General features: G+C 43.6%; 1 protein-coding gene across 3 annotated transcripts in view; it reads left to right on the top strand.

Annotated features, from left to right (window-relative positions):
• The window catches only part of TMEM98 (transmembrane protein 98), a 595,737-nt gene that overhangs the window by 300,048 nt on the left and 268,702 nt on the right, over nt 1-26,987 (top strand). For all 3 annotated transcript variants that reach the window (XM_044055384.1, XM_044055383.1, XM_044055385.1), the window contains exon 2: nt 15,645-15,853. In XM_044055384.1, coding sequence (XP_043911319.1) covers nt 15,675-15,853 — 179 coding nt within the window. In that variant the 5' untranslated portion in view covers nt 15,645-15,674. The remainder of the gene's footprint in view (nt 1-15,644; nt 15,854-26,987) is intronic.

Below are 26,987 nucleotides of genomic sequence, written 5' to 3'. Positions count from 1 at the left end.
GGTAGTCAATCTCAGCTCAACAGCCCCAGTAATGGGCAGCTAGTCAATCTCACCTCAATAGTGCCAGTAACGGGTGGGTAGTCAATATCAGCTCAACAGTGCCAGTAACAGGCAGGTAGTCAATCTCCGCTCAACAGCTCCAGTAACAGGCAGATTGTCAGTCTCAGCTCAACAGCACCAGTAATGGGCAGGTAGTTAATCTCAGCTCAACAACATCAGTAACGGGCAGGTAGTCAATCTCAGTTCAACAGCGCCAGTAATGGGCAGATAGTCAATCACAGCTCAACCACGCCAGTAACGGGTGGGTAGCCAATCTCTGCTCAATAGTGCCAGTAACGGGCGGGTAGTCAATCTCAGCTCAACAGCGCCAGTAATGGGCAGGTAGTCAATCTCAGCTCAATAGCACCAGTAACAGGCAGGTAGCCAATCTCAGCTCAACAGCGCCAGTAATGGGAAGGTAATCAATCTCTGCTCAATAGCACCAGTAATGGGCAGGTAGTCAGTCTCAGCTCAACAGCGCCAGTAACGGGTGGGTAATCAATCTCTGCTCAATAGCACCAGTAATGGGCAGGTAGTCAGTCTCAGCTCAACAGCGCCAGTAACGGGTGGGTAATCAATCTCTGCTCAATAGTGCCAGTAATGGGCGGGTAGTCAATCTCAGCTCAACAGCGCCAGTAATGGACAGGTAGTCAATCTCAGCTCAACAGACCAGTAACAGGCAGGTAGTCAATCTCAGCTCAACGGCGCCAGTAGTGGGTGGGTAGTCACTCTCAGCTCAACAGCGCCAGTAACGTGCGGGAAGTCAATCTCAGCTCAACAGCGCCAGTAATGGGTGGGTAGTCAATTTCAACTCAACAGTACCAGTAACAGGCGGGTAGTCAATCTCAGCTTAAAAGCGCCAGTAACAGGCTGTCAGTCTCAACTCAGCAGTGCCAGTAACGGGCGGGTAGTCAATCTCAGCTCAACAGTGACAGTAATGGGCGGGTAGTCAATCTCAGCTCAACAGCGCAAGTAATGGGTGGGTAATCAATCTCAGCTCAACAGCACCAGTAATGTGTGGGTAGTCAATCTCAGCTCAACACTGTCAGTATCGGGCATGTAGTCAGTCTCAGCTCAATAGCACCAGTAACGGGCAGGTAGTCAATCTCAGCTTAACAGTGCCAGTAACAGGCAGGTAGTCAGTCTCAGCTCAACAGCACCAGTAACGGGTAGGTAGTCGATCTTAGCTCAACAGTGCCAGTAATGGCCAGGAAGTCAATCTCAGCACAACAGTGCCAGTAATGGGCAGGTAGTTAATCACAGTTCAACAGCGCCAGTAACGGGCGGGTAATCAATCTCTGCTCAGTAGCACCAGTAACGGGAAGGTAGTCAATCTCAGCTCAACAGCTCCAGTAATTGGCAGATAGTCAATCTCAGCTGAACAGCGCCAGTAACGAGCAGGTAGTCAATCTCAGCTCAACAGTGCCAGTAATGGGCAGGTAGTCAATCTCAGCTCAACAGTGCCAGTGACAGGCAGGTAGTCAATCTCAGCTCAACAGTGCCAGTGATGGGCAGGTTGTCAATCTCAGCTCAACAGCGCGAGTAACGGGCAGGTAGTCAATCTCAGCTCAACAGCGCCAGTAACGGGTGGTTAATCAATCTCTGCTCAATAGCGCCAGTAACAGGCGGGTAGTCAATCTCTGCTCAACAGCGCCAGTAATGGGCAGGTAGTCAATCTCAGCTCAACATCGCCAGTAATGTGCAGGTTGTCAATCTCAGCTCAACAGCGCCAGTATCAGGTGTGTAGTCAGACTCAGCTCAACAGTGCCAGTAACGGGTGGGTAGTCAATCTCAGCTCAACAGTGCCAGTAATGGCTGGGTATTGAATCTCAGCTCAACAGTGCTAGCAACAAGCGGGTAGTCAGTCTCAGCTCAACAGTGCCAGTAACAGGCAGGTAGTCAATCTCAGCTCAACAGTGCCAGTAATGGCTGGGTATTGAATCTCAGCTCAACAGTGCTAGCAACAAGCGGGTAGTCAGTCTCAGCTCAACAGTGCCAGTAACAGGCAGGTAGTCAATCTCAGCTCAACAGTGCCAGTAACGGGCGGGTAGTGAATCTCAGCTCAACTGCGCTAGTAATGGGCAAGTAGTGAATCTCAGCTCAACAGTGCCAGTAATAGGCAAGTAGTCAGTCTTAGCTCAACAGTGCCAGTAATGGGCAGATAGTCAATTTCAGCTCAACAGCGCCAGTAATGGGCAGGTAGTCATTCTCAGCTTAACAGCACCAGTAACGGGCAGGTAGTCAGTCTCAGCTCATCAGCACCAGTAATGAGCAGGTAGTCAATCTTAGCTCAACAGCGCCAGTAATGGGCATGTAGTAATTCTCAGCTCAATAGCACCAGTAACGGGCAGGTAGTCAATGTCAGCATAACAGCGCCAGTAATGGGCAGGTAGTCAGTCTCAGCTCAACAGCACCAGTAATGGGCAGGTAGTCAGTCTCAGCTCAATATCACCAGTGACGGCAGGTAGTCAATCTCAGCTCAACAGCGCCAGTGATGGGCAGGTTGTCAATCTCAGCTCAACAGCACCAGTGATGGGCAGGTAGTCAGTCTCAGCTCAACTGCACCAGTAACAGGCAGGTAGTCAATCTTAGCTCAACATTGCCAGTAATGGGTGGGTAATCAATCTCAGCTCAACAGCACCAATAACTAGCAGGTAGTCAATCTCAGCAGTACCAGTAATGGATGGGTAGTCAATTTCAGCTCAATAGTGCCAGTAAAGGGTGAGAAGTCAATCTCAGATCAACAGCTCCAGTAATTGGCTGGTAGTCAATCTCAGCTCAACAGCGCCACTAACAGGTAGGTAGTCAGCCTCAGCTCAGCAGTGCCAGTAATGGACAGGTAGTCAATCTCAGCTCAACAGCGCCTGTAATGGGTAGGTAGGCAATCTCAGCTCAATTGGGCCAGTAATGGGCAGGTATTCAATCTCAGCTCAACAGCGCCAGTAACAGGAGGGTATTCAGTCTCACCTCAACAGTGCCATTAATGGGCGGGTAGTCAATCTCAGCTCAACAGTGCCAATAACGGACAGGTAGTCAATCTCAGCTGAGCAGCGTCAGTAATGGGCGGGTAGTTAATCTCAACTCAACAGACCAGTAACGGGCAGGTAGTCAATCTCAGCTCAACAGTGCCAGTAACGGGTGGGTAGTCAATCTCAGCTCAACAGCACAAGTAACGGGTGTGTAGTCAGTCTCAGCTCAACAGCGCCAGTAACGGACGGGTAGTCAATCTCAGCTCAACAGTGCCAGTAACGGGCAGGTAGTCAATCTCGGCTCAGAAGTGCCAGCAACCTGCAGGTAGTCAATCTCAGCTGCTCAACAGTGCCAGTAATGGGCAAGTAGTCAATGTCAGCTTAACAGCATCAGTAACGGGGGGTAGTCAGTCTCAGCTCAACAGCGCCAGTAACGGGCGGGTTGTCAGACTCAACTCAACAGCGCTAGTAATGGGTGGGTTGTCAATCTCAGCTCAACAGTGCCAGTAATGGGGAGGTAGACAATCTCAGCTCAACTACATTAGTAATGGGCAGGTAGTTAATCTCAGCTCAACAGCGCCAGTAACGGACAGGTAGTCAGTCTCAGCTCAACACTGCCAGTAACGAGCAGGTAGTCAATCTCAGCTCAACAGTGCCAGTAATGGGCAGGTAGTCAATCTCAGCTCAACAGCGCTAGTAATAGGCAGGTAGTCAATCTAAGCTCAAAAGCACTAGTAACGGGCAGGTAGTCAATCTCAGCTCAACAGCGCCAGTAATGAGCAGGTAGTCAGTCTCAGCTCAACAGCACCGGTAATGGGCAGGAAGTCATTCTCAGCTCAACAGCGCCAGTAACGGGTAGGTAGTCAATCTCAGCTCAACAGCGCCAGTAATGGACAGGTAGTCAATGTCAGTTCAACAGTGGCAGTAATGACCAGGTAGTCAATCTCAGCTCAAAAGCACCAGTAATGGGCAGGCAGTCATTCTCAGCTCAACAGTGCCAGTAATGGGTGGGTAGTCAATCTCAGATCAACAGACCAGTAACGGGCGGGTAGTCAATCTCAGCTGAACAGTGCCAGTAACGGGTGGGTAGTCACTCTCAGCTCAACAGTGTCAGTAACGGGTGGGAAGTCAGTCTCAGCTCAACAGACCAGTAACGGGCGGGTAGTCAATCTCAGCTCAACAGTGCCAGTAACGGGTGGGTAGTCAATCTCAGCTCAACAGCACAAGTAACGGGCAGGTAGTCAATCTCAGCTCAACAGCGCCAGTAACATGTGGGTAGTCAATCTCAGCTCAACAGTGCCAGTAACGAGTGGGTAGACAATCTAAGCTCAATATTGCCAGTAACAGGCGGGTAGTCAATCTCAGCTCAACAGCGCCAGTAACATGTGGGTAGTCAATCTCAGCTCAACAGCGCCAGTAACATGTGGGTAGTCAATCTCAGCTCAACAGCGCCAGTAACAGGCGGGTAGTCAATCTCAGCTCAACAGTGCTAGTAACAGGCCAATAGTCAATCTCAGCTCAGCAGTGCCAGTAACGGACGGGAAGGCAATCTCAGCTTAACAGCGCTAGTAATGGGCAAGTAGTGAATCTCAGCTCAACAGTGCCAGTAATGGGCAGGTAGTTAGTCTCAGCTCAACAGCACCAGTAACGGGCAGGTAGTCGATCTCAGCTCAACAGCACCAGTAATGGGCAGGTAGTCATTCTCAGCTCAACTGCGCCAGTAACGGGCAGGTAGTCTCAGCTCAACAGTGCCAGTAACGGGCAGGTAGTCAATCTCAGCTTAACAGTACCAGTAATAGACAGGTAGTCAATCACAGCCCTTATCAGACCCATCATTGAGTACAGTGCCTCCTTTAGTATATACCTAATCAGTTACTTGCAACAGTTGGAATGCTCTCAAAGGTTCCTCATCAGGATAAACCAGGGTATGAATACCCTGTGTTATACAGATCGCGTGAAGGTCTTATCTTTGTACTCAGTGTCTTAAAAAGGGTGTCTGTCCCTATCTTACAAGGTATCCACAGATCCAGCTGTGATGGATCTCTTTTACATCCACAAAACAAGCAGCAAAGACACATTAGATCTAAGGATGTGATCTTTGCCTGAGACATATGTAGAACCTGTTAGAGGGACTGATCCGTGTCTTAACGAATCCTTGTGCTATGGAATAAGCTCACCGTGTACATGAATCAGAGTTCATCCCTGACCCTATTCAAAAGAAACCTTAATTATTAGATGAAGAAATTGCAAATTCCCCCCAGTCTGCCCCCGATGAACAGATGTCTACAGTATTAAATTAATCCCGAACTAACATATCCCTGTGTAACTCTTAGGTACATCTTTATTAACATACCCCACCATATAGGCATCCAAGGAACTTAGGGACAAAGCTGGGTTGGGTTGGGGATTTCCAAGATGGCTGCACATTGAGTAACAGCTCACTTTCAGCTCTCCCAGTTTTTAAGAAACTCAAAAGAGAGACAGTAAACTATTATTGGGGGGGGGGGTGGTAAATTTCAGTAACCGGCTAGTAAATGCACTGCCTGGATATCAGCAAAAAAGAAATTCAGAGAACCTGAAAAAAAATCAATCACAAAAGATGAGGAAAAAACACTGAATGAAAAGAATTCTGCAGCTGTTCAGCAAAAAGCAGTGCAAGCTCCAGCTTTGGTGCAAAACATGACTCCCAATTTTCTAGAGGAAAAATAAGTCAAATGTACTCAGAGCTGATTAAAATAAATGAAACACTGAAGGTATATATTAACTCCAGTAACAAAAGGCTGGAAAAAATGGAAGAAGCTTTAAAATGATATTCAGATGAAGTGATAAAACTGCAGAAATCACAGGTCAAAATGTAGTAAAGGCTGGCTGAATATGAGATGTTTCAAAAAAAAATAATAGAATTAGAGAACAGAGCATGAAGGGAATACCTGAGATTTTCTGCTGTACCACAGAAGTTAGACTTGTAGGGGACTGTAAAGCATATGCTATACTTCATGTCATTAATGTTTGGAAGAACATTTAGGAGAAGGGAAGAAGAGGTAGAGCATGCATGATATAATCTACATACTGTAACGTTTTCTCATTTATTTCAAGTGTAACGAGAATACTGAAGTAAACAGTTGCCCCTGTTTTCCCTTCATTTCTCTTTGTTTAGTTTAAAGAAATGTAGGCACTGCAGTGTAAAAAAGAAGAAAAGTCTGATCAAAATAGTGTGATGCAAGAAAAATTGATGTGCTTTTTCTCATTCTTGCATAGGAGAATGACTGGATTAAGGCTCTTGGCTTGCTCTATTAGCAACTTTTATAGGTTCATAGGTTCATAGATTAGTACTAAGCTAAATGCCCTTGCGAGCCATTTTAAGCCTAGCCTATTATCCTTTATGAGAGTCAAACCCTGCACCTTGTGTTTGTAAGGCAAACACCTTAACCGTTGGGCCACCCTCCCAACCCTTGACAGTAGTTTAAGGGGAGGAGAAGTACCAGCATCCTGGAAGAAGGCAGTGGTAATGGTAATACCTAAAGAGGGTAAGGATCCATCGGATCCAGCTTCATACAGGCCCATTTCAGTACTGAACCATGATTATAAAGTGTTTATATCTATAGTGGCTAAAAGAAAAGTGATGCCAAAATTGATAGATATGGATCAATCTAGTTTTGTGGAGGGGAGGCAAACATTTGACAACATTAACAGAACACTGATGACCCAGAGGGAAGTAGAAGTAAGAATGTACCTCTGTTGTTGGGGGTCTTGATGCAGAGAAAGCATTTGACAGTGTAAAGCTGGGATTTTATGAGTAGAGCACGCTGGAAAAGAAGAAAGGAGAGTCTCCTGAAGGGGTTGACTGCAATTAAGGATACAGACAATAGGCAAGAACAGCCTGGAATTTATTTGAGAAAACTGGCAAAAGAACTAAGATATTTGGAATAAATAATTAGAGAGAGAAAGGTAATAGATTGAGAAGAGGCCAAGGATTTATTTGGATTGCAGGTTAGAGATTGCCTACCCAATCAAGGATTGATATCAGAGTATAGGCAAAGAGAAAGAAACAGGGGGTCCTAAGTGAAAGACCAGCACTGGTAGAGTTTTTAGTAGAATGCAGAACAGAAGCTGCTGTTAAAAAAGGAATAATTAGTAGAGCATATAAAATATTGCATGATAACTATAAGAATCAATCAGAGGAGGTTAGAAAGGATTGGAAAGGGAGATTGGATAAGCAATTCATAAAGAAACAATGGGGGTATATGTGTGTCTCCCAAGTATGCAACAAAGCCTAGAAGATTTTAGGATCTTTGTTTGGAAGTGTTTACATAGGCATTTTTATGTCCCAAGTACACTCCAAAGAATTTTTCCTCAGTTAGACAACAGTTGTTGGAGGTGTTATGGGAAAGAAAGAGGTAACTGGGAACATATTTTCTGAGTGTAATGAGTTGGCAGACTTTAAAGATTCCCTGCAGACTGCTCTGGTGGAGACGCCACTGAGCAAATTGGTGTAACTAAGGAAATTATTTTTTGAGCTGTGATACAGAATCAGAATTGCCTAGACATAGTATGGCCATGCTGAGTGTAATTATGGTGGTTGCCAAAAAAATGTTTCTAGAAAATAGAATTCTAAATCAGCTGTACTAGAAGTAGTGAATATAGTAACAGAAATAAAAGAACTGGAATTTGAATATTTAGAAAAGGGTAGGAGAAAACGACATAAAAAAAATGGGAACTGTGGTAACAAGACAGTTACTCAAACATTCTGTAAAATGCTGTATCAGAGACGGCCACTAATGAAAATCAAAAGAAGAAAAGTATTTAAAAATGTGGATCGATGCCCGAAGTCAAAACTAGGCAGTCACAGTACCGTTTTATGTTGATGAGAAAGAAAACCCCAGGAAATGATCCTCTCATCAGGGATTTCTCTCTGTCCCCCTAAAATGACATCAGGGAGGCAAAGGCTTTAACTGTAAAACAAAGTCTTGTCCGCCATGGCAGACCCCTTTCAGGCCACGTTTGTGTATAACAGATCAGATAATAATAATAATAAGCCACTGATTTTGCCAAGAGATATTAGCTTTGTGGAAAAGTTTAAGATATGCTGTTTTTTTTCAGTTTTTGGGGGAGATTCTCCCTTAATAAGGAAAAATGAGGCGGGCTTGGGAACAGTGCTTTGACAGAAAAAGTTTCTGTGGCCTGAAACATTTAAAGCCTTGTGTTTTGCGTCTGGCAGTGTGCCACATAGTCCAGTAATCAGAGGAGTATTTTACTTAAATGTAAATACTGTGTCAAATTGTAACAATTCTATGTCAGGTCATTTTGGAAGAAGCTTTATTTAGTGAATTGAGCCATTCTGGGCCAGGGGAGCTAATGTGGCCACGTTGTATATGAACTTAGAGGAAACAGAGTTGGCACTCTTCTGACTTAAAGTCTACTATAATGAGAATGTTGCACAGAGAGGCAGAATGTGAGAAATGAACGTAATCCCTATGGTGGTGTATTTTTCATCTGTTCAGTGGTCTTTTCTCTTCATTCAATTTAGGATTCATCAGGTCTTATTAGAGAGACCTCATGAGACAAAATATTCTGTGTGATGGGACAGCTGGGGAATGGGAAATCAAGGACATATGGTCTGGCTTGCAGGAAGTCTCCCGGAAACTTTAGAACTTGGCACACATTCAAAAAAAATAAGCATTCATGTATTAAGAAGTAGTTGTGTTGTTTTCTGTGGTGGATGGGTAGAATGCTGTCAGAAAGGTAAAATGAGGTGCATTGCACAGAAGACAATCTACAATATTGTAGGAGGTAAGGCACAAACATTTTTAGGTGATGACTGGGACACTACAAACTACTAGTAAATGGAGACATGAAATATAAAGTTTGGAAATAAAAGAGAGGTAACGTGTATGGTTATGCAGTCATGGAAAATACTTTACGGCACTTTTAAAGTGCTCCAGACTTATGGAAATTTTAGAATTTGTAGGCGGGAAGGCATGAGGAGAGGACCTATGTAATTTGCAGTGGAAAAATGTCATATTATTTTGGCAACTGTGGTCTAAGAACTTTATGTGATTTGTGGGTAGGGTTGCCACCTTTTCAAACGCCCAAAGTGGGACATTTTTTGTAGAAATGTCAGATTTTTCATGGCAAAACATACCCACAGCCAGTACAAAGGACAGAACTTCACTTTTTGCCAAAATAAAAGCTTATTCCTGTAGCATTTTAGTTGCTTATTCTGTTTTTTTATAACATTTAGGTGTTTCAAATACAAAATAACTGTTTTATGCAACCATTAAAAAAAATATAGGAAATATTTTTGTCTTAAAATCTCAGGACATTTGCTATTTTTTAATTTTGTTTGGCAGGACTCAACTGCCAAAAAGGGACTGTCCCTTACAAAGTGGGACAGGTGGTAACCCTATTTGTGGGTTGCAGAATCACAGGGATTATGAGATGTATCTTGGGGCACCAGCTTTGTTTTGTTGTAGTGAGTATAGTTTTTTATCCAGTGTATTATATGCTGCACTGTTTTACTCTGCAATTTAATTGTTTGTAACTGATTGCTTGTGTTTTATTTTGGTTTGTAAATAAAACCCCTACTCATCTCAGTAAGTATCATGTGACCTTTAACTTAACACTAGTTGAGACCCTACTTTAACATCTCATATAATGGATGGCACAAAAAACCCTACTCATCTCACTAGGTATCATGTGGCCTTTAGCATACATCAGCAGAGACCTCACTTTAACATCTCGTAACAGATGGCAAAGAAACCCAGTATCAAAGCCAGGTGTGCAGCCTGTTGAAACACTGCCTGCACAGCCTGTTGAAGCACTGACTGAGCAGACTGTTTAAGCACTGACTGTGCAGCCTGTTGAAGCACTGGCTGTGAGGCTTGTTAGATTTGGCCGACTTTTATTTTGCAGTAAGAGCCCACTGTGATAATTTCAGTATTGTCTTCTTCTTATAAGAGCCTGACTCACTGTAACTACAACACTGTAATTACAAACATGCATCTGGAGCTGTTCTCCCCGGGCCTCTGCTGAAAATTGGCTTAGTTCCAAATTGGACTTTCCCAGTTAACAAATGTTAAATAAAATAAATTAAAAAAAATAAACTGTCCTCGAATGAGTCACTATCAGCCAGTGTCTCTTCCCTAATTTGTCAGCCAGCTTCACACAAACATTGTGACACTGCATATCTTGTTTATAAAAAAATGTTTTTCCTTTTAGTTGCATCCCGAAGCTGATCATCAACTGTGACAGGTGCTTCTCCTCATGCACTGGGTCTCCTTAAGACTTCTGGACTTAATCTGACCCATGATTGACACTGTTGAGGAGATCAAGGCCCACATATACAGGGTCATATTGCTGCTTGAGGGAGGGTTTACCTTAGGCCGTAGCTGCCTGTTACCCTTACAACATATACATTCAGTGTCTAATGGGAGATCATGCGCTGTGGATGGCGATTCATCCCACCTCAGCAGAGACTTAGCCAGTGCACCCCATGTATTCACACGTTTTGCTACTTTGGACAGCATCCCTCTTGTGCATCCCCAGCCAATGTGAGGCATGCCCATTTATGTGCTCTTCTGAGGATAGTCACAGCCATCTCTGCCTTGCCACACCTCAGACGCCAGAACCTCTAATTGCAGCTGGGTATCTGGGACTATATCGGTTCTGTACCACGACAGCATTTTGTTTATAAGAATTTAAATGTAAGAAGGATGTAAAAACACTGTTTTGCCGATGCTTGGGAACACAGTGGTTGCACACAGGTCACTAAATTCTTGAGTGCAAAATGGTTTGCTAGAATATCAAGCCACACTTCTGCTTTCAGCATGTAACCATCAGTATGAATATGCAAACACTTTGAGGTTAGTAAATGTGTTTTATTATTATTTTATATTTTTATTAGTAATATCCATGGGACCTCCTTCACAATTATTTAATCACTAGTTAATAGAGTTGTTTGTTTCCTTCAAGGTCAGTTTGCATCTAGAACTGCTTGCATTTCATTAGTCAGGTCATAGTAATGATCCTTCGTAATGTCACAGCAGTTGCACCATGGAACACAGACTATACGACAAGTACAGACAAATCACACTCAGCCACCACAGCACTGTAATAAAATCAAAACATATTTTGCAGAGGGGCAAGCCCCATGCACTGTTCATATGGGAGGATGAAACTTATGTGTACTGCCTTTGCAGATATAAACACGCAAAATAAGGTGCACACATAACTTCTGTGACACACCACTATCGCAGTGATGGCAAAACACACACACATACACACTCCCAAAAGGCAAAAATATTAGAAAAAGTATTTCCTTAGAAGGACTATCACCATTTGGCATAAGTAATCACCACCTACTAAACTGGATGCAGAGTGGCTCCAGATGCAGTCTGACCCCACACAGCCATATCTTGTCAATCTGAACCGTACACCCTTGTCTTCATCTGGCAGCATTCATTACACTCCACATCAGAGCCACTCAGCAGGTGTACCCTCACTCCATTCGTTACAGGTCAGCACACTTAATCATTGCAGACCTTTACCTTATACACACTTGATCGTGCTCCTGTTTGGCCACATTCACCTCACACCTACCCTGCTTAGTCTACTTGCATACTGTCATAATTCTTGTGTATACTGGACAGGCATGATGGTCTTTGTGTTGTAGTTGCTATGAAAGGTCCACACTAATGCCATAACTGGCTTCTCTTAGTAACAGTGGGCAGTAATGCACCACTCTGACTCTGTATGTCAGCTTGTGTGCCAAGGGACCGTATGTGTTCAGAGTCAGCCTTAGGAAAACTGGTGCCCTAAGCCCTAGGCAAAAAAGCTGCATGCCCTCCACCCCCACTGTCCATCCCATCGTGGCCTACTCACACTACCCAGAACACCTTTTACTTTTTTTTCTTTTTTCTCACAGTTTGCCTTAGTCTTCATTTTTGTCCTGCTGTTTGTCATTTGTGTTCTATCAAAGCAGGACTGCATTGTGATAACTGTGGAGGAAACAACTGCATTATGCTGGGGATCCTGGGACTGTTAGGCTTCCAGAAGCTCTGTGGTTTATAGGTGCTGTGAGGCATAGTGTATAGTTGTTTAAGCAACCTTTTTATCTAGTGGTTGGCTAAACAGTTACTACAATCAAAGAAACATGTAGCATTGCTCCTTCTTGCATCCTTTCAGTACATCTCACCTGTCTTAAGACTACACTGTAATAACTGCAGGGGAAATAACTATATTAGGCAACCAGGGGACTTGGGACTGGTAGACTTCCAGAAGCCACAAGGTTTCTAGATGCTCTGAAAAGCATTTTAGCATTTTCAGTGATGACCATGGACAAAAAACATGATTAAGGAAAGAAATCAACACTTACTCTTCAACTTCGTTTTTATTTATTTTTCTGCATCTTTTCAAAACCACCCTGTCGTAACTAAATGAAGCTGGGGGTCTGGGGGCTGCCAGGCACTCAGACATCATGAGATTATACATGCTCTCAGGTGCATTTTAGAGCTTTTCCCCCAACATTTTGATCTAAAAATACCCTTAACAAAAATTATGCATAAGGAAAAGAAATTCAATATTTTACTTTTTTATTTCAAGGGAGAAATAATTTTTATCCGTGTTTTAATTCTCAGAGCTGACCAAACACCAATTTAAAATAAACTAAGAAGATAAATGTTTGTAAGGAAGTTTTATCCATGTTTTAATTCTCAGAGCTGAACAAGCACCGATTTACAATAAACTGAGAAGATAAATGTTTGTAAGGATACATATATCATATCTAGGTATAGTACGTGTCCCCCTTATCCCCCATTCTGTTTATTCCTTACTGGTGTTAATTTGAATTTAAAATTAAGACCCAAATGCCCAAAATCATATTTCAAGCTGCTGCTGCCATATTTATATACAACATGACACCTCGACCCCTGCCCCCTAAAGACAGCCACCTTCTGTGTATGCTTCTGATGTCAGACTTGGAAAAAATGAAAACAGAATATAACATATTTGCTGTCAGATGTATCTAAACAGCTTGCTTGTTCATTCTCCCCTGAAAAATATTCACCTGTATACACATCAGATATCTGATTGCAAGGAAAATGAAAAAAATGCATATCGATTACAGTAATGTTTCCAGCTTGTTAGTTCTAGAGGCAGCACAGTGTTCCTATACAAGCTATGGTGACACTATGTGTACCCTCTGAAGACTGTGAGGAAAGTTAAAGAAATATTGAATTTACTGTCCCAGTTCAAAATAAGATGCAGTTTGACATCTGGGAGAAATGTTAAAGAAATAATGGCAAAGTTGCCTGCTTCCAGCACAAGTAAGACCTTCTGTGTACACCCATGAGCAGGGTGCCCTGCTGTGTACACCCATGAACAGGGCTAGTTTTAGACTGGGTGAGGTTCAAGGCAGAAGCGATTACTAAGCGCATGTCAAAATCCACTTATAGAGCCTTGATGTGTGGAGGCCACCAGCCCCCAGGAGTTCCGAAGGGCTGGGTATTCTGTGATGAATTTATCCATCCTTTGTTAAGAAATGACTGTCAAAACTGAGCAAGTAACAAAAGGGACAGTTATTTTCACCCAGACAACCCCTACTAAGCAGCTATAACCAGTTCTATGTGCAATTCAGGCATCTGGGATAAAGAATGATGACTGTGTAATGTATTTCTGTGCTGTTCCAAACAGTTGCCACATATTAAAATATTAAATGTTCCCTCATATAATCACGTAAGTCCTGCAAAGCCAAAGTAATAACCAAACAGCAGTAGTCGGTCAGTCATTTTCTTCCGCAGAAGATAGTCACAGCAGTTATACCTAAAATCTGTCTGTGCATATCAGCTGTCCATTTAAGTAGCCCATCTTACTTCTCACAAAAGCACTATAGTCCTTCAAAGTCAGATAGTCACTGTTTAAACTGAGCAAAGGCAAGAAGTCAGTTATTTTCATTCAACCAACCGCAGCCCCGACCCAGCAGTTATAGCCATGACGTCAGATCACTGTGTAATATTATTTCACCTCCAGAGTCCACATAAACAAGTTGCCACATATTAAAGTATTCCAAGCCAAGCTGCTCCACACAGATCAGAAAGGCAGAACAATATTGCTAAAAGGTTTGGTTGATCACTGCCCTCATTATTGTAAAAGCTTTGCTTTGAGTTAATTTTTTTAGTTTCACAGTTGGCAAATGAACTCCAGGTACTGGTAGTGCTATCAGAACCATGGCTGCCACTGCTAACACAGAACTAATGTTCTCCCTTGTTTTATTGTGTGAGTACATGCCAGGACTTTTTGATGTTCTCCCTTGTTTTTTTGTGTGGGTACATGCCAGGACTTTTTGCACTTCTTGCATCTGTGTACATCTTTGTGCTGTGCAATGGCATCCTGTGTCCTAGTTCAGACAGAATAGGGTTAACCATTCAGTACAAAACAGTAGCTGATGATGTCAACAGCTCAGTCTCAAAACGAGGAAGCACCTTGTTAAATACTTTATAAACTCAGTATCCAACATAATATATAGTAGGAGTGTCGTGTATTGATATGGCACCCAGTGCTGGAAACAACATTGTATGGAACACCAAGGTATTTCCCCAAGAAAAGTAAAAGGGATTTACACAGTTCCTAATGAGTAAAGGTAGGCAGTTTATTTAACTATGAGTGGATGAATGGCTACTGAAGTACATAGCAAGCGGTGTAACATTCCAGCACATTGTCTCGGAGATGCTGAGAGAAGTGCTGTAATGTCACAGCACATTGTCTCGGAGATGCTGAGAGAAGTGCTGTAACGTTCCAGCACATTGTCTTGGAGATGCTGAGAGAAGTGCTGTAACGTTCCAGCACATTGTCTTGGAGATGCTGAGAGAAGTGCTGTAACGTTCCAGCACATTGTCTTGAAGATGATGAGGGAAGTGCTGTAACGTTCCAGCACATTGTCTTGGAGATGCTGATAGAAGTGCTGTAACATTCCAGCACATTGTCTTGGAGATGCTGAGAGAAGTGCTGTAACGTCCCAGCACACTGTCTTGGAGATGCTGAGAGAAGTGCTGTAACGTCCCAGCACATTGTCTCGGAGATGCTGAAAGAAGTGCTGTAACGTCCCAGCACATTGTCTTGGAGATGCTGAAAGAAGTGCTGTAATGTCCCAGCACATTGTCTTGGAGATGCTGAGAGAAGTGCTGTAATGTTCCAGCACATTGTGTTGGAGATGCTGAGAGAAGTGCTGTAATGTCCCAGCACATTGTCTCGGAGATGCTGAGAGAAGTGCTGTAATGTCCCAGCACATTGTCTTGGAGATGCTGAGAGAAGTGCTGTAACGTTCCAGCACATTGCCATGTCATTGTCACTATCATCAGTGAACGCTGTCTCTGGCAACCCCTTAGTATAGAAGATTGTTACCCTTTGTTCCTTTAAGGGTTCTACTTGTTTCTGCAACTTTAGTCGTTTGATAGGGAGTCATTTATGTGCTTTCCATCAAATTTGTGTACAATAGATGCTCATCATAGGTTATAATTGTATTGGGAATGTAAGAAATATTCAACTTATCTTTTGCCAAAGTGTTACTGTAGATCTGTGTGTAAAATGTAAACTGTGTTGTAGGCTTGTACTAAAAAAATATTTTTTTATGTTTGATTTTAGATAAAATAAGCTGAGAACAAAGTGAAGTGAATGCACACAGTGCTATACGCAATTAGGAACACCTGCAAAATAGCAACCATGGAAATTGTTGTTATAGTGGCAATTGGAGTTCTAGCCACAATTTTTTTTGCATCTTTTATAGCTCTTGTGGTTGTGTGCAGGCAGCGTTATTGCAAACCTACAGACCTCCTACACCAGTTTGACAGTAGGTAAGTAAACATTATTTTACAGTTCAGTATTACCAGTTTTGTATTCTTCTTAAGTTATACACATGCAAGTGCATTGAAATGCTGAAGTAAATAAGTAACAGAATTATTATTAAACTCTCTGTGATATAGACAATGAAAGCATCAAGTTTTAAGCAGTGTAAGTAAAACGGTCATTAATCATAAGCAGCATTTGATAAGCGAGTTTCAAAACAGACAAATATAGACTTTGGAGTGTAGAAGACATAATAGAAACGTATTTATTTCAGAGGAGTACATAGAGCCCCAGGTGAATGTGCGTTTTTAAAAAAGAGATTTGCAAACAAGAGGAGTCACTTTGAAGATGTAGAGTAGAAGGCTGAAGACAGCTATTGAGAAGTATTTGCTCACAGCAAGCGTGTTGAATGATTTTGGAACAGCCTTCCTGGAGAGATGGTAGCATCTAAAAACAGTGTCAGAATTAATGCATTAATAGAACAGGGCAATTCTTTTGCTGAGCATACGAAACAGTTTTCCTCTTAGGATTATCCAGTGAGTAGGGAGATGAACAAACTTCATGGCTTTTGGCAAGTCAGTTCCTAAGTATTGTTTTCACCACAAACACAGACCAAGTGAATAAAAAAATATTTATTTGACAAAACTGTAAGAATCTCTAGTGCCTCAGCTATGCTAGCCTTTACAGAGTTTACGTGCATTTAGAGTATGTTTTTTTTTTTTTTTCTCTCTCCGCTACCTTCATCAGATTTGAAATCCTGACAAAATAGTGGTTAGACAGATTCAGACAAAAGTGCAAAGTTTTTTTTACAACAGAGTTCTGATTTAGAGTTTCCTAAAAGTAAAAAAAAAAAATAAATCACTGTCTCCATCCTCTAAATATTAAAGGGAGTGGACTGGTATTATTTATGTATTTATTTAACATTTGTTTACTGGGAAAGTCCGACTTGGAACAAAGCCAATTGTCAGTGGAGGCCTGGGGAGAAATGCTCCAGATGCATTTTTTATTATTATTATTAGTAGTATTATAAGTTCTTGGGCGGCCACAGTGGTGCACGGTTAGCATTGTCACCTCACAGCAAGAGGTTCTCCGGTTCAATCTTCGGCTGGGGTGCCTTCTGTGTGGAGTCTGCCTCAGTCCACTTGCTTTGGTTAGACAGAGTCTGCCCACCACATTGCCTGTCTACCTGGCTTTGGCTGGACAAGTGTATGTTTTACTGGCATCTTGTCATTTTCCAGCAAGTCTTATTCCCTTACTCAGGGTTTATCTCCTTTCTTTTGGTAGTAAGGCAAAGCCTAGTAATCCCAACAAGGTTCTGTCATGTTGCCCACTGTTTCCCTTTACTAGCAGTTCCGTGTTATCATCCTCTTCCTCCACCCCATCCTCTGTGTTACTGAGATGGTTTGTCTTCCACATCCTGCACAGGCTGACCAGTCTGCCTGGATTAAGAGGGCAATTAGGCTTTTCATCTACAGACTGTCCACCTGGTAAGAAACTGAAAAAGTATAGAAAAGTAAACATTCAGAGCCTCTACAACACTGTGAACAAATTTACAAGGACATGGATGATGAAGATGGGGCTCAGTTTTTCCCTCACCACCTGACAACCCTAATTTTAGTTGGGTTTCAAATTAAATGCAGGATATAAATAATCCCCCCCCCCAACTTAGAATCAACACCTCAGAGGTGGCTGCAGAAGGATTGCATGACTGCAGAAGAGTTCTAGGGGCTGCTATCCTGCTTGGACTCCTTTTAGGTTATCACTAATTATATCTGGGACACCTTATCACAATGGCCATTGTCCCCAAGTAGGAGGACTTGATATTCCATTCTCTGATGGATTAATTTTTCCAAGTTTTTTCAGTTTCTAGTACCATGACAGGAATGGACCACATTCCTAAGTCAAAGTATGATGTTCATGAAATTAGTATGGTTTTGTTCTTTGATATTAACCAGAAGTGATCTTCGCAGAACCCGCACTGTGCCCAGTAATGACTCCTTCTGCAATTCTTTGTTATAAGCCCCGTTGCTCCTACAACTTTTGGAACTGTCTGGGTATCTCCCTTCCACATTACCCTCATTTCTGCCTTCAAATCCTGGTATTTTATGACTTTGTGTCTCTCTGTATGTAAGACACTGTAATCACTGCATGTGGCAATTTCAATGATCAATGCTACTGTTGTCTTCTTTTCATGGAGTACTATATCTGTTTTTCTTGCATCTATTTTTAACTGTTGGTAATGGGTGATCCCATGTGATATAAATGTCATCATTTTCTATAATGCTTCGTAGCTCATGTTTCCAGTGTTTTTCAGCTACTTCAATATTATAATATTTCTACAATCCTCATACAATCCTACCTTTAGTGATTCACAACCAGCAACAAGATGTGTGACTGTTTCCAGTTCTGTTTTACAAAACCTACATTTCTGTTTCTCCCACATGTTCAATGGACTTTGCAAACCAATGTGTACATAGTCTACAATCTTGGGCCACCAATGTTAACTTTTCATCTTTTGGTTTAAATTCACCTCTCCTTAACCAATCTTGTGTTCGATCCTGATCAACACGAGGTTGTTCCAAGCGTTTTTTATACTTGCAACTATATTTATGCATTTTCCACATTTCTTGCCTTCTCATCTGATCCTTCACTTATATTCTTTTCTTTTGTTTTTTGGCACATTCAGTTGCTGCGTGATTTTTATCTACTTCTGGTTTGATTTCCATTCCTGCTTGATGCCGATATGCTTCTGCTAGCCTAAGCAGGGAAGTTATCTTAGATTTATTCACCTCATGTTTCAAAACTTTCACTATGCTTGGGTCTTGTGAGGTCAGGAGATATGTATTCAGTCCTACGATTGCAGATCTCTGCATGTAATCAATTTTGAGTAGGCCCATACCTCCTTTAAAAAGGGGATTATATAGTCTTTTAGAAATCATTTGATAAGCATGAAACATCCTTCTTGTTTTCCTGTCCAACTGATCCAACACATTTTTGGCCAATCACTCTAAAACTGTAAGTTAGGACAGGAAGAGCAATTTGGTTTATAGCTTAGACTTTGCTCCTAGATGTTAGCACTGTTTTCAGTATTAATTTTAGTCTTCTAAAATATTCCCTACTAATTTTTATTTGCATTTATTCATGTTTTATTGTTGATCCTTCATCAATTCCCAAATATTTATACACTCTCTCTTGCTCAGGTTCTTTTACATCACATTCTTGTCCCAAACTGATGTTTTCTTCGTGCTGCAGCTTTCCTGCTTTAAAGGTTGCTTTAGCACATTTATCAAGATCAAATGACATTCTTGTATCATCTGAAAAAGTTTTGACCACTTGCAGTTGTGTTTTTAGTCCCTCATCTGATGCCGTATAAAGTTTTAAATCACCCACAAAAAGAAGATGAGAAATCTTTATACTTTATTGTTTGCTGGGAGCCAAATTTTAGCCATGACCTAATCTGTTAAGCAGACAGCATAATGGGTTAAGGGCAAGACAAAAGAGCAGCGGTGGCAGAAACTCACCCTGTAATATTCCCCTTTGAATTTTTTTATCCCTAGAGTAATAATTTGATCTGAAGTAATTTACTTAATTTGGTCTTCAACCTGTGGGACACCGAATTCGTATCGGATCCAAGCTGGCAATCTCACTAGCATCTGCTCCGAGCTCCTCCCCTTACCCATAATAAACCTCCACTACGTTCCAACCCCCAGATCTCATTTGTCGTGGCTTGCTGAAGCATCGCAATCTCCCGAGCTTTGAGATGTAAGCCTTTTTTCTGTAAATCTTAGTGTAGTGTGTTAGCATAGGTTTCCCTTCTCTTCTCCTCACTGGTGCGTCACAAATTTAATCTTTGTTGTTGTTTAGCTTAGTTTGTAGTGTACTTGCTTCGCCTCCCCCGTCACTGTGTTCTGTGTGCTTGTGTGTGGTGAGTGGTTTTAGTGGGAAAACTAATAATATTTTAATCCTTGTTTTCCCTCCTTTGAGTTGCTGACAGTAGTATGGCTGAAAGCCTGTGTTTAAAAGGTCCACTGAGTGTGGGCATAAATTGTCTCCAGCAGATGGCCACACTCTTTGTGTAATGTGCTTGGCCATTGCCCATCTAGGTACAGACTGCTCTATATGCGCGGGTTTTAACTCGTGCGCAATCAAGGACAGGAAGGCTAAGTTGGCCCTGAAAGGCCTTCTTCCCACTTCTGAGGCGGTTGCCTCATCCTAGGCTTCGGTCACAGCGGCTGCTGTGGCCGCCTCTCCTTCCTCTCTTGCCCTTGCTTCTCCTCCCTCCCAGGCTGTGACTCAATCTCCCATTTCAAAGCCTGCAGAAGTGGAACGGAAAAGGGGCTGAGAAAAGTAGAGGGAGCCAAAATCCAGACCTGAGAAACGCAAGAGATCCCCAGATCTCCCTTCACCAGCTAAAAGTCAGCATAGGATCCGTGACTCCCCTCGACTCCGATCTCCAAGAGTTTCCCCAGAGCTGGAGGAGACGCTCCATCTAGGGCCTCAGTTCCTCGAGCCGCCAGATTGGAGTCCGTGGCCTTGCCGAGGTCCACGCAGTCCTTATCAAAAGTCGACATGGATAAAATGATGAGGAGATTCATTCATACTCAGATCCAGATGGGGGTCTTGCCAGCCCCCTCTCCCTCAGGAGGGGGGAGCTCGCTTCCTTTTTTTACACCAATTTCTCCTTCTCTCATCCATCCATCGGATCTGAGGATGGCCTTAGTCAGGGAGTCGGTGCTGATGGTACCTGCTTCCTCGATGCCAGCATGATACGACCAGCTCAGATCCGAGCCACTCTTGGAGACGGAGATTGGGTGTCTGATCTGAGGGTGCAGAACTATTTTCATCGGCTCCGACTTTGTCGGGCCAGGTTCCCTCCCTCGGAGAGCTGTCCACTTCAGACCCAGCTCCCATTCTCACGTTAGATCCGGGGAGACTGGCCTCCTTATTGCTTTCCCAGGAGGTGCGTTCTCCCTCGGCATTTGATGTGGTATAAAGGGTTCTCTTTGCCGGATCGAGACCCTTGACATCCCCTCGGACTTTGCACCGACCCCCTCGGCTCTTTCTATGAATCCCGTCATTTTACCAGAGGGACAGCCCCTGCTCAAGGAGTCCCAGTCAGTTCCCACTGAGGAACAAGTGGCTTGCGAGTTCCCCCTGGAGATCCCCACCGGAGATGTGCCTCGCAAGCATACGTGTAAGAGGAGGCACTTGGACTCCCTCAAGTCCCTCACCGAGGATATGGATTTGGATGATGGGTTCCCCCAGGTCACCTCCCAAGGATGTCTCCTTTGGAGATATCATAGAAATCCTTCACCAACTGGGAGGTTGGTCCGCCCCCAAACCTCCTTCTGACGAGTCTGGATTCCTGGAAGCTTTCGGCATGGGCCCATCTACTTCCTGGATGTCCCCTCCTGCAGATCTCTTGGTGGACCTGGTCACCTTGCGGGCCTGGAAGGGGCTGGACACCATTGAACAAAGGCCTGATAACCTCTCGAGTCCAACTTCAGATAGGCCAGCATGGAACAAGGGCTTAGATGCTGCGGTGGTAGCAGGAATCACAAAGAAGGGACTAGCCCAGGAGAGTTCCTCGGGTCATCCTCCTGACCGAGAGTTGCAGATGATGGACCACTTAGGGAAGAGGGCGACCTTTTCTGTTAGGGAGCTGAACTACCTGGCCCACATCATGAGACTTCAGAGCGACTTGGTCAAGGAGCTGGGGGAGTCTACCCCTAAGTCCATGTCGCAGAAGGACAGGGACTCATTCTCCATGAGGATGGCCACTTTGAAAGCAATCTCCAACACGTCCATACCACTCCTCTCACATGCTACCGAAGGAGTGGCTAGGGCAGCTGGGTCTGGCGTGTCCATAAGGCGTAACACCTGGCTCAGACTATGTCAGTTTTCGGAAGCTTTCAAGGCGTTCTTTGCCAATGCCCCTTATGACGGCTCTACTCTCTTTGGTAAGACTGTCAAAGAGACTTTAGTCCAGAGTGAGAAGGATGGGAAGACACTGTCTGCCATCGGAATCCACTTCTCGAACCCTCAAAGATCCTTTTTCCAGAATCAGAGAGGGCAAAAGAAGATGTGGTTCCAGAACTCACAGTATTCCCGGGACACTCAGGGCTCTTCTTCTTCCCCCAGAGGCAGAAGGGGACAGAATGGATGCCGGCCCAGAGGCAGAGGGGGTCCGAGGAATTTTGGGTCTCGAGAACCTTTCTTGGACAGGCCTGGACAGCAGCCCTGATGGGTTGCCTGACTACTCTACTCTGGAGGTAGTCAGGGGACGATTGTCCTTGCACCTGGCAGCATGGGAGTCCATAACTTCAGACCGCTGGGTGCTTCAGATCATATCCAGAGGATACTCTATCCCCTTTGTGGTTCCTCCCAAACCTCCCAAACACCTCCCGGATGTACCACCCATGCAAATGGAGACAGCAGCACAGGAAACTTCCAAGCTGCTAGGAAAACAAGCCATCAAAACTGTCCTCCCAGATCAGTCTGGATCAGGCTTCTACTCCAGATTCTTTTTGGTGCCAAAGAAAATGAGGGCCTTAAGGCCCATTCTGGACCTATCAGTTCCCAAAGAAAAATTCTGGATGGTCACTCTAAAGTCCATCATGCCGTACCTGCAAAAGAGTGACTGGATGTGCTCGTTAGACCTCCAAGATGCTTACTATCACATAAAGATGCACAGAAGCTCCAGGAGGTTCCTCCACGTCCGGCTAGGAGTCAATCATTACCAATTTTGAGCCCTACCCTTTGGTCTCACCACAGCCCCCAGGGTGTTCACTAAAGTGATGGCGGTGGTAGCGGCTCACCTGAGGCTTCAGGGGATTCAGGTTTATCCATACCTGGACAATTGGCTCCTCACTGCTCCCACCAGGTGTCTACTTTCTCAAACCAGGGACTATTTCTTACAGCTTGCCCTATTTTTGGGATCACAATCAATGCATCCAAGTCACTTCTAAATCCTCTCCAGGTGATAGACTACATTGGGACAAGGATAGATACATTACAGTGCAAAAACTTCCTGACCTTAGAGAGGGTAAAATACCTGTGGATGCATGTCTGTCTGAGCTACCAAAACTTCCTGACCTTAGAGAGGGTAAAATACCTGTGGATGCATGTCTGTCTGAGCTACCATTCTCATCTTCCATCGGCGGAATCAGTACTGAGGGCCTTAGGTTCAGTGGTAGTGACCATAATGCTTCTGCCGTGTGCTCGGTTACATATGAGAATTCTACAGTGGACACTAGCTGTAAATGGTCCCTGTTGGAACTTTCATTGTCGTGTCCAATACAATTCATTAGAGTCTGTCGGTCATCCCTTCCATGGTGTATGTGTTCCACGGACATCCTGGAGGGATGACCCTTTGTTCCAGCCTCTGTCCAAGCCACAGTGACCATGGACGCCTCCCAACTCGGGTGGGGGGAGCATTGTTTATGCAGGGCCTTTCAAGGCCTGCGGTCCCCTGTAGAGACCAATTTGCACATAAACATTCTAGAGATGAGGGTGGTCCTTTTAGCGTTGCAGGCCCTTCATGCCTTTCTTCCTCTGGGAACAATTGCAATTTAGTCAGACACATGTCAGTGGTCTGGTATATCAACAAAGAGGGCGGGACCAGATCTTACCCCCTTTGTCATGAGGCCATTAGAGTGTGGGAATGGGCGATGTCCACTGGTCGTTTTCTCATAGCAACGCACATTCCGGGATGGTCCAGCATTCTAGCGGACAGGTTAAGTTGGACTATTCTGATGCCTTATGAGTGGTCTCTGAATCTTTCAGTAGTGGAGCAGATCTTCCTGGAGTGGGGTCAGCTTTGCTGCAATCTCTTCGCATCTCCTTCCAACGCGAAGTGCAGCAAGTTTTTTGCTCTGAACCCCCTGCCAGGGGAGTCCCTCAGAGATGCTCTAGTCCATGCTTGGCCTCCTGGTCTTCTGCATGTTTATCCTCCTGTACCTCCTGTACCTGTCATTTTGAGGTTTCTACAGAAAGCTCATCGACTGGGGAGCAAAGTGATCCTCATTGCCCCGTTTTGGCCTCGGCAAGTATGGTTTCCCTTCCTTTGGTCTCAACTTCTGGCTCCGCCCTGGATCTTGGATCCCATTCAAGATCTGATTTCACACCCATTGGGTTTTCTCATCTGAGCCTGGACAGTTTGAAGCTCACGGTTTGGCTGCTCCAGTTCCCATGATTGCTAGAACTCCTGGATTATCCTCCTCAGTTAGGTCTGTTCTGGTGGCTGCTCATAAGTCTTCAACCAGAAAGGTTTATTGCAGTAAATGGAAACGTTTTTCCTTTTGAGCCTCTCAAAGGAGTTTAGACCCCTTCACAGCCCCTATTTCTGCCATTCTTGATTTCTTAGCTGATATTTTTCAACACGGAGCTGGTTCTTCTACTGTCAAGCTTCAAATGGCTGCCATTTCTCATTTTCATGTGGGTGAGAATTCTGCCTTGCTAGCCTCCTCAAGACTGTGTAAAGCCTTTATTAAATGGACGTTTCTGTTACACCCCCATGTCAAGGATCCTGTTCCCCCATGGGACTTTACTATGGTTCTTAAAGCTCTGGTCGCTCCGCCTTTTGAACCCGCTGCAACCACAGATCTAAAATTCTTACCTTGGAAAAAAGCTTTTCTGGTGGCTATCACCTCTGCTAAAAGGGTTTCAGAACTGCAGGCCTTGTCCGTCGAAGTTCCTTATATGATTTTCCACAAAGATAGGGTTTCCCTTCGAACCAGTCCATCCTTTCTCTCCAAGGTGGCATCACCAAGTAATATCAATCAAACTATCAATTTACCGGTTTTCTTTCCTAATTTTGCTAACAAAATGGAATACAAACTGCACTTGTTGGATGCTCATAGACAGTTACGATTTGATCTACACAGGACCAAAAATGTCCGTAGATCCGATCAACTGTTTGCGTTCTTCTACAAACCTTTTTTGGGAAAGCCTATCTCCAAGTCACTATTGCCAGGTGGATTTCCTCAGGTCTGTAAGGACAGAGGCATGTCTCCTCCGGGTCAGGTGAAAGTTCATTCCACTAGGTCCATGGCTACTTCTGCGGCCTTTTGGTCTAGAGTCTCATTGGATGACATTTGTTCTGCAGCTACTTGGTCCTCATCTTATACCTTTATTTCTCACTACAAATTGGATTTGACTTCTAGGAAAAGAGCATCCTTTGGTTCCGCGGTGCTCCAGAATATCCTTCCATGAGGGCCTTCCAGGAGTTTAGTAGCTGAGGACTCTGTCCCACAGGTAGAAGACCAAATGAAGTAAACTGTCAGATAAAGAAGTTATGTACTCATCATAACATTCCTTCTCAGTAGGTGTACTTCATTTGTCTTCAAACATCCCTCCCTCCTTCCCCCGGACCTTATTATCTGAACAGCCTGCAGGCTGCAGTTGTAGGTCATAAAGTATTTTTTCAGGTTGGGTTATCAGGATAAGGATCAGCAAACTCGGTCTGGGGGCTGGAAGGTAGTGGAGGTGTATTATGGGTAAGGGGAGGAGCTTGGAGCTCAAAGCAGATGCTAGTGAAATTGCCGGCTCGGTTCCAGTATCCCAAAGGGTTGAAGACAAATGAAGTAGAACTACTCAGATGGAACATTATGGTGAGTACATAACTTCTTTTTCATTATCATGGCTTAACTGCAAAGTGTTTTGCAACTGTTTCATGGTCACTGTAATGTAATCAAATAGTGTAGGGTGTATCTTACACATTTTAAGCACTGTTTTATCTGTGAATGTGGAATGATCCTTTGGTCCATATGACTTTCTTTTGTTACCCATTTGTTCTATTGCCATGATTGAATTTTCTTCTTAATGACTATAAACTCTGTCATCAATTCCAGTGATTAGTTTATATGTCATCAGAATGCAAGTTATTGGTTTAAAATTTTCAGGATAGCTTGCAGATTTCCTGTTAAGTAGGAGTATTTTTTTTCCTGTTAACAAATTGGTGTCTATTTGGGGTGTGCATATAAATAGTTCTTACTCATGGCTAAATCTTCATGTAAAGATGTTAATACTTGTAGCCAGAAGTTAAGTACTGCATCAGGGCCTGGGGATTTCCTGTTAGCAGCTTTTCTTAACTTTGTTTCAATGTCTGAAGGTTGTTACTTCATCCCATTTGATATTCTGTACACCTGAACTTCTTATTCTGTTTTTTTTTTTTTACTTCTATCCATTCAGCATCTTTATGTTCCACAAGATCTTCTTAGATATTTCTCCAAAAATGTATCTATTTCTTCTTTTTTTGGTGGTGTTTCAATTCCTTTTACATTGTTTTTCAGTTCTCTATAAAACTTCTTTGGGTCATCAATTAATTGCTTATTTTGTAGTTTTCCTTTATATATATTGCTATATCTTTTACTTTTTTCTGCTTGTGCTGATACTTTTAGTTTATTATTTGTGGTAGAGCACAATAGATCGTCAAAGATATTTCTCCAAAATGTATCCATTTCTTATTTTTCCAAGGCACATTTAATGTAAGCAGAGACTCCCAAGCTAGATGTCATTGTATCAGCACCGGCCCTTAAGCAGGGGTGGCTCGTGCTATCGGACTGCCGGTATGAAGCCCTCCCACCTAGAAAAAACAAATAAAAAAATCTGTGAAACAAAAACTCCCGACTCCTCGCATGTACGGACACTCAGACTGCCTTTATCAGCAGTCCGAATGCAGAGAAATAGGTACCCAGCAGCCTGTGCTGTAGGATACCCAGGAATATGTGCTGTCGACGATTGCACAGAACAGAGGAGTTCCGGACTGCTTCCCTTGCAGACAGGGCCAGTGAGGGGTGAGCTGAGAGCTCTCATGGGCTTCGTGACTTATACTGCAAATGGTCACTGGCTGGATGGGCGTCGTGCAGATGGATTCGGACATGTTCTGTTGTTGGTCGCTGGCTGGATGGGCATCATGCAGATGGATTTGGACATGTTCTGTTGGTCACTGCTGGCTGGATTATGTAGATGGACATCATGCAGATGGATTCGGACATGTTCTGTTGGTCACTACTGGCTGGATTATGTGGCTTCGGGCATGTTCTGTTGGTCGGTCGCTGGCTTCGGATATGTTCTGTGCATGAAACGGGTAGGTGAAGACTGGTGTGTGTGTGTGTGTGTGTGTGTGTGTGTGTGTGTGTG

The sequence above is a fragment of the Protopterus annectens genome, chromosome 13.part0 (assembly GCF_019279795.1).
Source record: "Protopterus annectens isolate FY-2018-M chromosome 13.part0, PAN1.0, whole genome shotgun sequence".
Classification (NCBI taxonomy): Eukaryota; Metazoa; Chordata; order Ceratodontiformes; family Protopteridae; genus Protopterus; species Protopterus annectens.
The sequence above is the reverse complement of the archived record's forward strand: the minus strand, read 5'-3'. Positions and strand labels throughout refer to the sequence as shown.